Source organism: Channa argus, chromosome 8 (assembly GCF_033026475.1).
Source record: "Channa argus isolate prfri chromosome 8, Channa argus male v1.0, whole genome shotgun sequence".
NCBI classification, from domain to species: domain Eukaryota; kingdom Metazoa; phylum Chordata; class Actinopteri; order Anabantiformes; family Channidae; genus Channa; species Channa argus.
In genome coordinates this window covers 27861212-27876537 of record NC_090204.1, presented here as the reverse complement: position 1 = coordinate 27876537, position 15326 = coordinate 27861212, and the positions used below count along the sequence as shown (strand labels likewise).

The following is a 15326-nucleotide window of genomic DNA, read 5'->3' as shown; positions in this document are numbered from 1 at the left end:
GTACCATGTTGAATCACAAATTGTGTTTTTCTACGCTGTGGACACAGTGAACCTGAATCCTGCAAAGGCAGAACAGTTTCCTTTTTCTTTTGAACTCTTGACTCCTGCTTCTCTCCAAAAGTTGAGGACGAGGACCTAGATATGTTAGTTAGTCCAACAAGAGCTGCCTGTGTGAACGTCATATAGTATCATTAGGTATGCTGACACTTTCTTTTCCTATTTATAACTCCCACATTAAATTCAGAAGACATCTTCCTGTGCCTGTCTACCATAACAGAAACTGCTACACACTTGCCTTCATTATTTACCCACTTCGAATTTTGATGTACATTAACACAATTATTTGTCTTTTTCCTCCTGCTCACAGGGCAACAAACCTTGTGTTATCAGTTACTATTGGCCTTTTTTGTTCTTCTCTCTCTGTTACGCTATTGGCAGTTTGGCGTCTTGGCTTTTATGGGAAGGTGTCTCAGCCATTTTGTTATTATATACATATTGTGTGTAACTAGCAGGAGCACGTCAGACTGCTGCCAAGGTTAGCATTCACACAGTATGCTGGCTTACACAATCAACATGCTAACATCATCTAACAGACGTGTGGGCTTGGAATTTTATTAATTAAAACTTTGTATTACAATTTCTTAATGTTACAGTCACCTGTTATTTACCACATAAATGTTTTAGAGTTTGAAGTAAAAGTTTTACTGAACTGGGGATGAACTTGGACCAAATATGCACATTCATTGCAGCCAAAACAATGCAAAAAAGAGGAAAACAAACTGCCCCACTTAGCTGCGACATTAACACCGCTGATAAATTTCAATATAAAGATATGATATGGTTTTCAAAAATGATTATTAATTGAATTATTATGACTTGCAGTATGCTGATCTATCATTATGGGCTAACCACCTGTCAGCTTTATTCTTTATTAATTACTGTTCGTTTGAACAGTAATTTAAACTAATTACCATTAAAAATACATTATTTTCCAATCATTAAAACAAGAATGGAGTTGTACTTTAGAACTGTTTTGACTTAAACAGTGTCAGTGTTCCATTTACAAGCAGCAGCATCTGATGTGAGCCATACCTGGCAAAGAAGAGATCTCAGGAGACATATAATCAAGAGCTGGAATCACAGAGTGATCACAATGACTTTACATGTTCATCCGTCCATACTTACACCTATAAATGGGGACAGCTTGATACTACTCTCCATAGAAAGATCACTCCAAACGCACAATGCAGAATGTTCAAAGAGAAAAAAAAAAACAGCATATAACAGCTTTATGTATTTCTTGTGACTATGAACGCAGGTTTATCGAACCCCAGCGTCACACTCAGGCTTGTTGACTTGCAAAGCTCACACATACAGGCATCTCCATTACTGTCATAACTCCAGAGAACCATGGTTGAATTTTTGTGTATCTTACATTTTACATGTAAGATACACAAAAATTCAATGCACTTCACACACAAAGGCTCTCTGAGCATTTGAACCTGACTCTTGCTGTTAGTAAGAAGTGCTGCCAACTACCTCTCCGAGGTTGCTCAGAGTTGACTGGTGGTAAATTGGATTGCAAAGAGTAACTGATGTTGCTGTTCTCTGGATGTCTCTGATGTTGGCCCAGGTACCATGTCGGAGCTGGTTCAGCAACTCTTCCCACCTTCTCAGTTTAAAGGTACAACCACATGTCTCTTTTGTTACCCCTCCAAGCTTTCACAGCCATTGTGTTTTGTGAAGCCCATGCTGCTGCTGGCCCTGTGTGCTCTGCTCCTGGCCTTTTACTTTCCTTTATGGCATTTATTTGCAGTACCACACCCCCTTCAGTTAAGGCTTCCTTCAGCATTATTAAAACCATATCCATCTCTGAGTTTTTCATAGAGTTAGCATGGACCTCCCAGCTGCATGGAGTGTGGTGTCACTGCTGGTTGATCCAGTGTTTCCTGCTAGGCTGGCTTTTCTCACACACACCCAACATACTGCCAATACACAACCCAAATCTATAGGAAATAAGGTTCTAATAAACCTTGGTTTTTGTAAAGTAACAGTTAACAGATGGATTTTTTTCTGGCATTTTGAATAATTCAGCTCTTTATGAACATGTCACCCTGTGTACAGAAATGAGCCAGTATGACTCTAGAGTAAAAGGACAGTATGTTTCTCACTGCTGGACAATGGAAGTCTTGAGTCACATGTCAGGTCCCATCACTTTTAGTTTGTCCATTAAGGCTGCGTTGTAGCAATCATCAGCCTCATTTCCCAGGTTGACATGGTCAGCCATCATCAGCCACCAATTAAAAAAGCAGTACGGGATGGATGGACATTTCTCTGCTCTATGCACCTCACATTTTTACAGCAACGACCAGATGTTTAAACTCTGAGCCTCATTGTTGTTTATTTAATTATCCAGTGAGAATAATTGAGAGGCCTGATAATTGTCAGCAGATTGCCAGTCTGTCCATTCACCCCAAAACAATACAGGAAGTGACAGTCACCCGGGTGAAAAGCTAATTATACTCATCCCCTTTCTGTGTCATGTACCTGCATGAATCTCTGTTTCTTTGTGGAGCAGAGTCAAGAGAAGCCTCTCATTCTTAACTAAAGCCAGACCAGGTACCATTCACCTGTCCAATTTTTAATGGAGATAACTAATGAAATCATGAATGTTTGTTAAGATACGTTTAGCTAACACTCTTTACTTAAGGTCAGTGATTCAGTGGCTGCATAGTAAAAAAAAAAGATGCAGCAAGCTGCAGTGCACCTCAGGTTTTTTAATTTAAAAACCCATTCTGTCTGATTAGAACCTTAAACTGGCTTTAAATTTTGTCAACACCCAAGCAAAAGCAGACACTCAAGCTTAACCAAGCCTTTTATCTACATTGTATCTTTGTAGCCCCACTGGCTTAAATGTTAATTCCCTTTTAATATCATGGTTTTACACAGTTGTCCAGCATCCTTGTATTACACAGAGCTACTAATTAAAGGCTCTGGCATCAGAAGAAATGGCCTCATGTACTTTAAACTGCTGTTGAATCCAGAACTGTTTAACCAGATCCCAGTTTTTCAGCCACCACCACTGTTAATCATTGTTATAAATAGCCACTAATAAACCCTGCTCATACAGTTCTCTGCTCTTCTACCCAAAACAAATTTACCAGAATTAGCCTCATCCAGTTTGCACCACTTATTGGTGCTTTCCATCACCTGTTTTTATGCTCCCCGGTCAACCCTGAAATTGTTTCCGGGCCCCAGTTATTAATAACATCTCAATTTACTTATTTTCATTAGGAGGAGACATAAGCGAGGATTCAAAGAACCATCCATCCTGGAAATCTTTTACCGTACTGTCACACCCCTTTATTGGTAATCTGTTTGGTGAATGGACACTGCACCTGATCGCTCTTATCTGACTGCACAGTTTTGGATTGTTTTAAATCCCATATTCATCTCAGCTGTAATATCACCACAGAATTGATTTAAAAAAGGAAGGAAGTTTTTCTATTTTTTATTTATTTTTTTGGTGGTTTCACATTTTAAACCACGCCATGAATAAGTCTGTTCCAGCATTTTGCGGGAAGAGAACTGACCTCCCTCAAAAGTAACAAAGTCTTGACTAAAGAAGAGTGCAGACTTGCAGACAGAATTCTAAATATTATGTTATTAGCCAAGTTGGTCAATTTTCAGTGCACTTTTGGAAAAACCTTGCAGGAAGTGTCCGTCTTCCAACACACCTTAAGGGCAGAAGCTGTTCTTTGAGCCTGTATATAATGTTTTCTTTCTTCAGCAGTCCAGTATATGAAAGCTATAAGAAAGCCTCCTAAATGTCTGTCTCTTAATAGTTTTCCTCAATTAGAAACACAGTCTGAAATGTTACCCCTACCCCTGATGTTTGGTTGTTGGGCTAAACCATTTTCAAATTATTCCTCTTGATTGACTTATCAGCTCACTTTCAAAGTGACACATTACAGGTGACAGCCACAGCACTATTTTCCCACATTACATTTCTCCATTGTCCACCTGGGCTGCAAAACCATGCTAAATTACTCTGCATATCACGTGCCATCTGATGTTCTGGGTGTCTGGTTACTGATTAGTGCACTGTAGTATGGCAGCTCAAAGGGCATGCTCATGGGAATTGTATGTCATTGTCTAGCATTGCAATTATTTCTGATGGCTTTTAAAACTACAGTGAAAAAAATGTACAACCCCTATTCAAAAAATGTAGTGAGGATGTGTAAATGTAATGAATAATTTGCAAATCTCATCACCCCATATTTTATTCAAAATAGAACAGAAACAACGTATCAGGTGTAGAAACTAAAACATTTTAACATTTCATGAAAAATAGCCCATTTTGAATTTGATGACAGCAACACAAAAAAGTTAGAACAAGGTGATTTTTACCATTGTGTAGCGTCTCCTCTTCTTTTAACAACTGTCTGTAAACCTGTGGGAAGTGAGGAGACCAGTTGCTGGAGTTTTAGGACAGAAATGTTGTCCCATTCTTGTCTAATGCAGGATTTACATTTACATTTAGTCATTTAGCAGCTGCTTTTATCCAAAGCGACTTAAAAGTGAGGTACAAGGCAAACATTCTAGCTGCAACAGTTCTGGCCCTTTGTTGCTGGATTTTTTTTACTTTTTGATGCGCCAAATGTTTTCTATTGGTGAAAAGTCTGGATTGTAGACAGGCCACTTCAGCACACAGACTGTTTTCCTGCAAAGCCATGCTGTGTGAAGATTCAGGTGGATCTTAAAGAGAGGCTGTGCACTTTGGTTTTAACAAAACCCACTACTTCGTTGTTAGTTGTAATCTCTTGCAAAAGTCGACCTTGATGTTTAAGAAACAAAACACAAATCTCCCTTTGGTAGCTTGTCCACATGTGTTTTCAAATGCTGCTTCTCACTGCTGCTGTTTGTGGTCAAGAGTTCTAACTGCACTTGGCAGGTGTAGCTGATTAGTAGGACTTGTAGCATAATGAGACTACACAGAATATATCCATAGTAGAGACCGTGCATTATGTTTTTTTTGATATTTTGAATATGTATATGATGTGGTAGTTTTAGTGAAGTATATATGATAATGATGAAGCAGCTGTCTACGGTCTTTCCTGTCTGAAAGGTCAACAAATCCACCCTGGTTCATGTATGGAGCTCGCTGTGCGGCACAATGAAGCCAGTACCATCTCAAAGCTAACACATTCACACAAGCAGTGTTATAAGGGAAGCTATGCACCAGTCCTCAAAACCGCGACTGGCAGTGACAGTACATCATGTGGGCAGCCAGGTGTGTGCATCACTTTCCTGAAGGAAATACGGCACCAGAATGTGCTATGGGAGTCCAGTGTATTGAGGCCCAAAGGAGACACCTTCAAGTCTTGTGGAGTTTTTTTATGAGGGGGACCTACAGAATTTCAGGCAGGCAGCTGTAATGTTGTGGTGACGAATTGAAGCTTCAAAGTATCGAAAATGGATGACAACACTCACTTTTACTGTGCTGGTTGGTTCTGTTGTGTTCATTTATATCGGTGCTGCTGTGACAAAACCGAAGGCTTAACTGATATAACGGTAACTAAACAAAATAACGTTGGACTAAATTGCTTCACTGTCAAGGATCATCCATGTAGTTGTGAAGTAAAGGAAACGACGTAAATGAGGAGGTCATGGAAACTTGATGTGCTGACTAGAGTTTTTGAATCCGAATCAGACATGGCACAGTTAAGAACACTTAACAGTAGTAGGAGGAATTTTTCTTGGTGTTAGGTGCAAACACATAATCTGTGCTCTGTTAGAAGTTTGCTGGTGTTAACACATTTCCCTGCTCTTTCAGGTATTGCCTGCATTGCCCTCTCATTTGTGGATGGCCATGGTCGTCCCCTTCAGGTTCTACCTCAGGACTGTGCTTCACTGCAGAAATCAGAGAACTGCACCACCCCTCTTCACCCAGACCAGTTTGATAAGCTGACAACTGTAGTTAGAGTGGACTCCATCAGTGTCAGTTCAGGTACGACTAAACAACACCGTTGTGTTGCACGTAAAGGTCATTTAGCCTGTAGATAAAGTTCAGTAGTCATTGCCTCATTGGCTAAAGTGAACAGGAAGACCATAAATTCCCTTTTTGCCTCCTTCCAACACTGGCAGAAAGCCAGAAAGTATGAGTCAGGCCACTTCTACATGGTTACATCCTCAGGATTTGTTTCTCAGGCTTGAACAAGCTCCTTTAAATTCCCACAAGTAATTTAAGGACTGATTTCATAGACTCACTAGTAAACTGAATTTGATGTGTGAAACCAGCACAGTTCCAACATGTTCTTCCTCTTTAACAAACCTTCACTCTGTCATTGGATATTACTCATTTTATTGTAAAACCTGCTATAAGTGGCTTTGTAATTGTAATGTCTAAATAATAATTGCTTCTGAAATATAACGAATAAATCTTCAGGGTTCATTGACATAAATCAGTAATATGTTAAGATTTGTGTCCATGCATCACATATGTGGATGGCCATACATGTAAATGCATTTGAAGTTTTAGTGGGTGTTTCTAGTCTTGTTTCCAAAAATAAAAATTTGGCCAACCTCAAATAGTAGGTTTACATTTTTACTCTGCATTGACAAACATATCTTCTGTCTTATTCAGTACTGTTTGTAGACTAGCTGGAGGACTCCAAACTCTAACAGTTCTTTTTCTAATGTCTTCAGAAATGTTTTAAAACTACTCATTAAAATAAGACATTGATGACCTGAAGTTATCTTTAAATATTGCAGCACCTACCAGACACACCTGATGCTCATCCTATTGATTTGAACACCCAACTCCCCATTTCCCTTCAAACGACTTGATAATCCTAATGGTTCACATACGCTTGTAGTGGCTGAGAAATGTTGCTCCTAACCAGCTGAAAGCCAGTTTTACCTTTCAGCTGCCCCCCTTCTCCTGTTTCCTGACAAAGGGCGAAAGCTTTTCAAAGTAACCCCCCCCCTTCATTTAAGCCCCATTCGTGCAATTCCAGGCCACCACCAGACAGCAGTGCTTTACTCACAGAAACATATTGAGACTTATGACCTATAGGTAAATGTAAGTGTAGACACTGCATATTTTAGAGTCCTCTTTTTTCGTGAGATACTAATAGATGTTAGAATTCTAATGATGTCACGACCCCAATCTGTTATAATACATATAATTTAACTGCAGAAATGTTTGAATTGAATTTTATCCAGAATATATTATAAATAATATAAATGCATCTAAAGTGCATCCCACTAATAAAAGGTGGAACAGGCTGCACAGAAAGAAGCCTCTGTGACACATGCGCTGGAAATCCCCATCTTCTCTGGACTTTACCGGGAGCCAGTTCATGTAAGAACAGAAATGTCTGCTTGAACACAAATGTTTCTCTCGAGAACATTTCTGACTTGGACAATCTGCCGCTGTGTGTTATATGTGTAAAATGACAACTCGTATGTGAAAGAAAGGCAGGATGTACAAACACCAAAATAATGCTACATGATAACTACAAATATTTCTCCTTCTCATGTGATTTCTGTGCCTCAATAATTAGCTCTATGCAATCTGAACGCAATTCCAGTTTCCTTGTCAGTGGCCTGTGGTCATGCAGTATTTGAGTGGCTGTACAGCACTAATACTGTCAAAGCTTATTACTGCCATGATCAAACTTTTCTATAAGCACTGGTTTGGATTTTTATCAGGTTAAGAGGCAGCAGTTTAGCCTGTTTATGACTTTGCAAAGTTTTAAAAATGCAACTGCTTCCCTTGTGCATCTGGCAGAAGTTATGCAGCAGACAACCGAGAAACGTCAGGACCAGAAAAAAGGTCTGAATGTACCGTACAGCACTTCAGTCTTGTTTTACATCAAAAAGATCTGAGTTTATTTAGCAGCTAAATGTTATACCTTTGTTTTCTGCTCCAGAGGCTCCGAAGTTTATTTGTTCAGGCAACATTATCATAGTTGTTTAAACCTTAATACCACCACCCAATATAGTTACCATTCACACATTTTAACAGCAAAAGCCCTGAATTTTTATTTTTTATAAGTATTTTTTGTAACCAAAACAGGGTTTCGGTTGCTAAAGTTTTGCAAGGAATAAATGAATAAATGAAAATGAATGATAAATCAAAGGCTGAAACTTAGTGGCTGTGTTCCTGCTCCAGAATTGCTTGGTTGGTTAGGAAAGTGCAGGGGTTCATTTTTATAATTTATTAATTCATTACATTTTACTGTATTTTAATTTAAAATGGAGCAGAGCAGATGTCTAAAGACATCTTTTGTGTACTCAGAGAAATCAGCTCTTACATACAGCACACACTTCTGCATACATGCAGCAGACAAATGTTCTGACTTCTCCTTCACCTCCGACTTATTGTGGTTTTACCTGTATAGTGACAGAAAACGGTACATTAAGACCTTTTTCTTCTATGTTCGTGAGTGTAGAATGTGGAGGCAAAGTAACAGCTGCAGGGAGAGAGAGGAGAGGAGAGGGCAAAGGGACAGAGGCAGCTAACACACTGCCCTAAATGTCTGAAAAAAAATTTGTAGAAGTAGAAAGTGACTTATTAAGACTTTTACAAGGCACTAGTAAAAACAATATGATAAATTTAGTGCTGCTGAACCTATGAACACATGCAAAGAGGCTTTATAATGCTGAAATGTATATCAATGATTTTCATATGTGAAGTTGTCCCTTCCACCCTTCACCAGCTGTTAAGTGCTGGTCCCAAGCCCAGTAGAATTGGGGAGGGTTTGCATCGGGAATAAAAGATTTGCCAACTCAACATATGGACCAATGAACCCTGAACTTAATCCGATAAGACGAAAAATGTAAAAAGAGCTGTGATTACTTTAAAAAACCAAAACTGAGTCACCAGGCTTGTTCTTTTTAATGTTTTCTCTAATGTTTCCTTATACTCAGTAACAGGCAGAGAGTATTAAAACTAACCCATCACTGTCCATCTGCTTGTCTTCTGACAGAGCCACAGCTATATGTTCGCTTTGACATCTGGGAACAAGGCAACATCAGCTCTTTACAACTGAGTGATAAACTGCAGGGGGTGCTGCGCCATGCACTCTGTGATGTTGTCATGGAGCTGAGAGTCTTGCCCAATCCTCTCTGTGTGGGGGTGCAGTGCCCAGCAACTAAAGCCAAAAAGGAAGAGGCTAAAGGTAAATCCATCTGTCCGCTCTGCTGTACACGTTTGTAATAAGGCTCCTCTAAATGTATTGTAATGAAGTCTGCTACCGCTGCACATTTGAATCACTTTCTCTCTGATAATGTAAACTATAGCTGTACTGATTTTGTATCAGATTGAAGTGATGTCCATGTGTGGACACGGTGCAGGTCATATCATTGTTTAAGAAAAGTTTAAGTATACGTTTAATATAGGAAAGCAAAAGTTGTCATGCAATCATTTAAATTTATCTTTAAATTTGATTTGATAGTTTGATAGTTTTTTTATTTCTCTCAGAACTACCTTACTGTTCTGCTTGGTCAGATACCTCAATTTTATGTTAGCTCTCTTAGATGGGCTGCTTTTGTAGCAATGGCAGATTCTTTGATTTGTTGGAGAGAAACGCACACATTTTTGTATCAGCTTTGATTCCAGCTATGTTGGTAACATGTCTACCATAATCCAACAGCCCTAAAGAGCAATCTACACAGTTGTAGCATTTTGGGAAACTGGAGGACTTTTGGCATAAAGGTGATTTAAAAGATTTAATCTTGGCAAAAAAAAAAAGAATTCTGGGTCGAAAACTAAGACCTGAAGACAGCTTATATTTCTTACCTGACTTAACTGATTAAAAATAAGAGATCATGAAATACTAAACAAACTAACTTCTGCAATCACGTCATGCAGCTATCATCATCAATCTATCATCAATATTAAGTTATTGATGATATGAAGATTTTTATGGGGGGGAACCATCACAGTATCTTGTGTATTATAATTTTCTGGGCTTGCAGGGTGATTTATTTATTTATTTGATTTTCATTGCACTACAGTGAGTGACACTAGTAAAAATCAGCTAAAGGCCTGACAGCATCTTATCCAGCTCTCATTAATTACTGCTAGCTGGCCAACACATTTTCTCCATGTTTCTTCTTCTTACTTCTTAGTAATTACTCCCAGACCTCACATATGAAGAATGTAAAATGTGACATGTGACATAGGAGATTGTAATAGTCAGGTGAAGAAAGAAATGTCTTAAAACATCAATTTGAAAGTACAACAAATTGATCCAAACTACAAACCTGTAAATTGTTGAAGGCCCCAACTGTTTTACTTTCAGCATTCTGGTCTCCTTTTGGGCCAATAGAGCTACAGCAAGTTTTACTAATCAATTTGTTTAAATATCACTGGGTGTCATCTGCATTGCATTGAAAAATAATGGTGTTCTACCTTATAATGTTGCCTGGTAATTTGGGATGAAAGTGCAGCATCTTTACAGGGTTAAAAACATGAGATGGTAACATTAAAAGTCAGCGCCATATATAAAGGCTTTAAATGTTCAACTTTACTCACCAAGATGTTCTTTTACATGTTGTGCCTTCAGGTCTTCTGATTTCTTTGCCCGAGATGAAAGAGGTGAAGGACAGCCCCAGGCAGCGCAGTACCTCACGGGCCTTTAAAACCAGCCCTTCCCCCATCACCTTACCCCCAGCTGCGGGAAGCATCCCTGTGACAGGGGCCAGCACACCGGAGTCCACTACCCCCACTGGAAAGAGCACCCGCCGGAGTTTTTGGGACATACTGGTCAGTCCATCCTTCTCTAGTTCGTTATGGAACCCCGTTCTGTACTGTCTCTTCACTGGCTATAATAAGATTTGTTTTAAACACCCAAGTTAAATTGTTACTGTCAATATAATAATATCTCTTTAAATATATTAAATGGAATAACCAAATGTAAACTACCTACTTTTGCAGAGTTACTGCAGAATTTACCTGTTTTCTTGTAACGCACTTCTGTGGATCTTCTTGTTTTTTTTAAGTTTTAGGGTTTTGTTTATATGAGCGAGCAAAACACTTGAGATCCTCAAATGGAGCTGTGTTGGTTCTTATATGTATAAAGTGTCCATGTGTTCTTTTACATTCTTGCAGAGTAAACCAGATTCATCAGAGCTCGGAAGCCCCAAGACAACTGATGACATAGTGCAAGAAAGAGGCGAGGAGGGCCGAGCAGCAAGACGGAGACACAAGACGGAGACTGTGAAGCAGCAGTGGAGCCAGGAGAAGGCTATGGTTGTGGAGCTAGAGCAGGCCCAGAGGTGGGATGTAACTAAAATCTTTAACATGACTGCAGTGAATTATTAACAATGAAAGTATTTGTGCAAGTTTAGCCAAAAGAACAAAAAGACCCTCCCTGATTAGATTTTTATTTAATTATTATTGAGAGAACAAAGATCCCAGAGGCATCTGATTCAGTGGGATCTCTTAATGCCCACAGATGATCCGACAGAAACTAAAACAGGATTTAAAAAAACATTTCACGTTTCAGACCCGTGAATTGAAAAAGTTGTTTCATTTGTTGTCGTGGTCTTTCCTGTCTGTTGTGGACATGCTCGTCCTGGTCTTTTCTGTGACAAAGGACCTGTTTGGGTAGCCACAGGCTTTGAGTGCTTCTTAATTGAGATTGTGTTCGTTCCTCCTCCTCCCCCTCACCCTCACACCCACTCACCCAGAGGTGTAGGGTTCTGAATACACCCCGTTAGTGCCCCAGAGGGTGCTGTCAATCAAAGAGTAAATATAGTTAAAAATATAACAGGGTGGAGACAGGGGAATGACATACAACAAGGCTCTGCCAGACCTGGAATTGAACCCATGACCTAGCTGATATATTGTATGGGGCTTAAGTCACATTTTATTCAATTGTTAAGCTACTTGTTAATAGGGAAACTGTTATTAAATTAACTCATTACTAGTAAAGAGTTATGCACAGGACAAACGAAGTTCTCATATAAGTTCAGCAAAACTTGTTTTTGATTTTCTTTTGCCTGCTGCCAGTGTTGGGCTATAATGTTACTAGTAATGCATTACTGTAATAATAATATAACTTTTCCCAGTCATGAGTACAGTAATAATTTACAAATACGATTTCAGTTTTAATTTTTGTTACGCCCCTAAAAGAAAAAAAACTTGTTACGTTACTTTTGTCGTTTTGTGTTTGTAAAATCTGACATTTAATATTTGTAGTCCTCACACTTGCACAAATCACTATTAGCAGCACCATAGTAAATGTTCTGCACTTATATAGCACTTTTCTACCTATTGGCTCTCAAAGCGCTTTACACTGCTTCTTATTCACCCATTCACACTCACAATCACACACACACTCATACACCGATGGGGGAGCTGCTATATGCAGCTGGCCAACGCTCACCCAGAGAAACTAAGTTGGGGTTTAGTGACTCGCTCAAGGACACTTCAACAACTGTGAGATTGGTGGACAACCGCTCTACCTTCCTGCGCCACAGTCGCCCACATAGCTGGCACGGAAGCTGAAAGAACCTACATTACGAGGCTGAAAATATTACCTTAACTTTTTCTGGAGGAAACGTGATAAGAACAGTATGTTGACATGTAAATTATGTGCAGCAAGTGGTAACACTGTTTTCCACTGTGAAAAAGACAAACAACAGCGTAAAGCTTAAAGAGAGACAGCCCACCAAAGATGAGCCCACTGTGGCTGTGGAGGATGGCTTCAGTGGCCAATCCACTAAAACTGAACTTTAAGCATTTAGAGCAGGATCTGTATCAACGTCCTTTGATGTGCCCTCTTTTTTTTTTTTTTTTTTTTTCTTGTTTTTTGTTTAGAAGGCATGTGTCTCAGCTGGAGGAGGGAGATTCGGGGACTCTGCATCCTATCTACCAGGTCACCTGTGAGCCATGGATAACCTTCATGGCTACACTTGGTAGGTGTTTTGTTACTACTCCCACATTTTCTAACGGAGGTTAAAAAAACAAAAAACTTTAAGAAAACTAAGCTCTTTCTCATGTGTTTTTTATTTTCTGAACACTGATGTCTCCCTCACTCTCCTTTCTGACTGGGCTGCTGGTGAACAGGTTGCCCCTCCATTCAGCAGTGCACTGCTGAAATTGCTTCACACTTTCTGCTGCCTTCCATATTGGCCGAGGTTGTTAGTTTGGTCAGTTCTCTGGCCAGTGATACAACAGTGAAGGCATTTGAAAAAACAAGGTGAGTATCAGTTGGATATATGGCTTTAACGCCGGCCAGCGACAACCGTTAAAAGTTAGCCTCCTGTATTTGTTTCTTATTTTTTGTCCAAATGACCATTTTGATCACTTTTCAAAATTCTACCGACCATAGTTTGTGTGAAAAGTAAAGCTTTTCTTAAATGTAAGCTTCCTTCTTTGTTACAAATCCTGGAAATTGGTTAAACATTACTTTCATTGCTCACATATTTTACTTTTTAAACAACTGAACAGTTTGTATCTCTTACAACGTTCAACACTTTATCTACTTTGTTGCTGCAGACTTGTTCATTAGCTAAAGTTAAATGTAGTTTAATTGTAGTTGCATTTTGTTACAGTGGTGCCATTTTGAATGTAAAAACATAAGAAAATATTGTCCTATTGTTTGTTAGAAGCAACTCAACCCCATCAGATTTGTGCTAGTCCTGGGTCTACACACACAGGATGCATTCCACACATGCACACTACAAAAACATGATGTCAACATAAGCAGAGGTTCTGCGTTTGTTGTATTGGCTAAACAAAATCAAGGATACTAGGATAAAGCATACATTCTGTCCGTCTATGAATTGCGCATGCATGCGGGGCTGCACATCCATCACCACAGGCTGTGTCTTCAGCCAGGCCACACGAGGGCGTGATGTCACCTACATGTGTTGTACCAAGTGAATTGACTGAAAAGGAACCTTATGATCGAAATGTTGGTTATATAAATTATGAAAGCTCAGTGTGCAGTTCTCTGTACTATTTCCTGCAGTTGTTCATTGTTACACACTGACATTTCATTATCTTTAATATCTCTGGCCAGGATTGTGCTACTGTTGGGTTATACTGTATGTCCACCACTGTAATGGTTCTTTTCATGTCTCAAACCTTTTTAGCTGTCCCCAGGTTGGAGACGTATTTGTACCATTCCCTCTTGTCCAGAACATCAGCCAGCCTCCAGATGCTACAAGAAGCTTCATTCTCATTGGCCGCAACTTCCACCAGTGGCATTGTAGTACAGAGCAAGGTAATTCCGCTAGACAGTGTCTTTAAACATTTCCAGAGATCACCTACAGCCTTGATGCTCATCCTCTGCACTGCCTACTAAAATGTACTGTTCACAATGCAACACAGTCAATCTTAGGTCAGGGTTTGTTTTAATACCTGCTCATGACCTGCTTCTTTTTAATTTCTCTTTGTCTAGTTTGGAAGCTCTGTGAAAATGCCTAAGGCGCATGTAGAGTAGACGTAGAAGTAGTACAAGTTTTAGTATTCAAACGAAGGTTCACCATCAAAGCAATTTGAACTTGATATATCCAGTAACATAGGGACTATGAAACTCACATTTTCTCCAGAATAGTGAAGTGGTCTTAGAAATATTATGCTCTTGTAATGAAGTGATGTCACATCTGATAAAGCCTGTGGATATCTGTACTGGATTTAACTTTGCTGTTCAATTGTAAAGAAGCCTGTAAAATATTCACGTTCTGTTAATGAATTTGCAAAAAATCTACTTACAAGTAATTATAATTTTTTTTTAAATTCAAATGAGTCTTACACAGCTCCACTGTTGCACTTTATTTTCCTTTTATCAGCAAAAGAATATAAATTTCACTAAGTAGATGTTGTAGTTTTGCTTTTCTTATCCATTATTATGCTCATTTAAGGCTACAACAGGATTTTTGAATCAAGGTAGCTATAACATGAGACTGGACTGGGTCAAAGGTCATGGCGTTTCATAGAGTAGCAACAGATACCCTTTTGCAACAGGGATTGGCTTTCTGATTGGTCCAAAGGGTGATCCTTGCTCAAAAAACGTTAGCAGTGAATATCTCCACAGTGCTGCAAGTGGGAAATGAAGCCTTTCTTCTCTGATCCCAAAGAAGAGCTACAGTCTACTACTGTCCTTTTGGCTTATCCCGTGAGTTCAGGGTCGCCACAGCGGCACGATTTTTACGCCGGATGCCCTTCCTGACGCAACCCTCCCCAATTTCTACCGGGCTTGGACCAGGGACACTTCGACATATAGCCAGGGCCGGGGATCGAACCACTCACCCTGTGGTCCGTAAGCAACTGCCTTTACCAACTGAGCTATAGCCGCCCCATT

General features: G+C 39.4%; 2 protein-coding genes across 6 annotated transcripts in view; one reads left to right on the top strand and one right to left on the bottom strand.

Moving 5' to 3' along the window:
- Positions 1–15326, bottom strand: part of hyi (hydroxypyruvate isomerase) — a 237436-nt gene that overhangs the window by 123313 nt on the left and 98797 nt on the right. The gene's annotated exons all lie outside the window — the stretch shown is intronic.
- szt2 (SZT2 subunit of KICSTOR complex) overlaps positions 1–15326 on the top strand; it is a 90984-nt gene that overhangs the window by 48725 nt on the left and 26933 nt on the right. For 4 of the 5 annotated variants that reach the window (XM_067514526.1, XM_067514527.1, XM_067514528.1 and 1 more), the window contains 7 exons: positions 5837–6010; positions 8997–9188; positions 10578–10777; positions 11123–11289; positions 12836–12933; positions 13085–13217; positions 14116–14246. In XM_067514526.1, coding sequence (XP_067370627.1) covers positions 5837–6010; positions 8997–9188; positions 10578–10777; positions 11123–11289; positions 12836–12933; positions 13085–13217; positions 14116–14246 — 1095 coding nt within the window. The remainder of the gene's footprint in view (positions 1–5836; positions 6011–8996; positions 9189–10577; positions 10778–11122; positions 11290–12835; positions 12934–13084; positions 13218–14115; positions 14247–15326) is intronic. The other variant, XM_067514524.1, reaches the window with a different exon arrangement.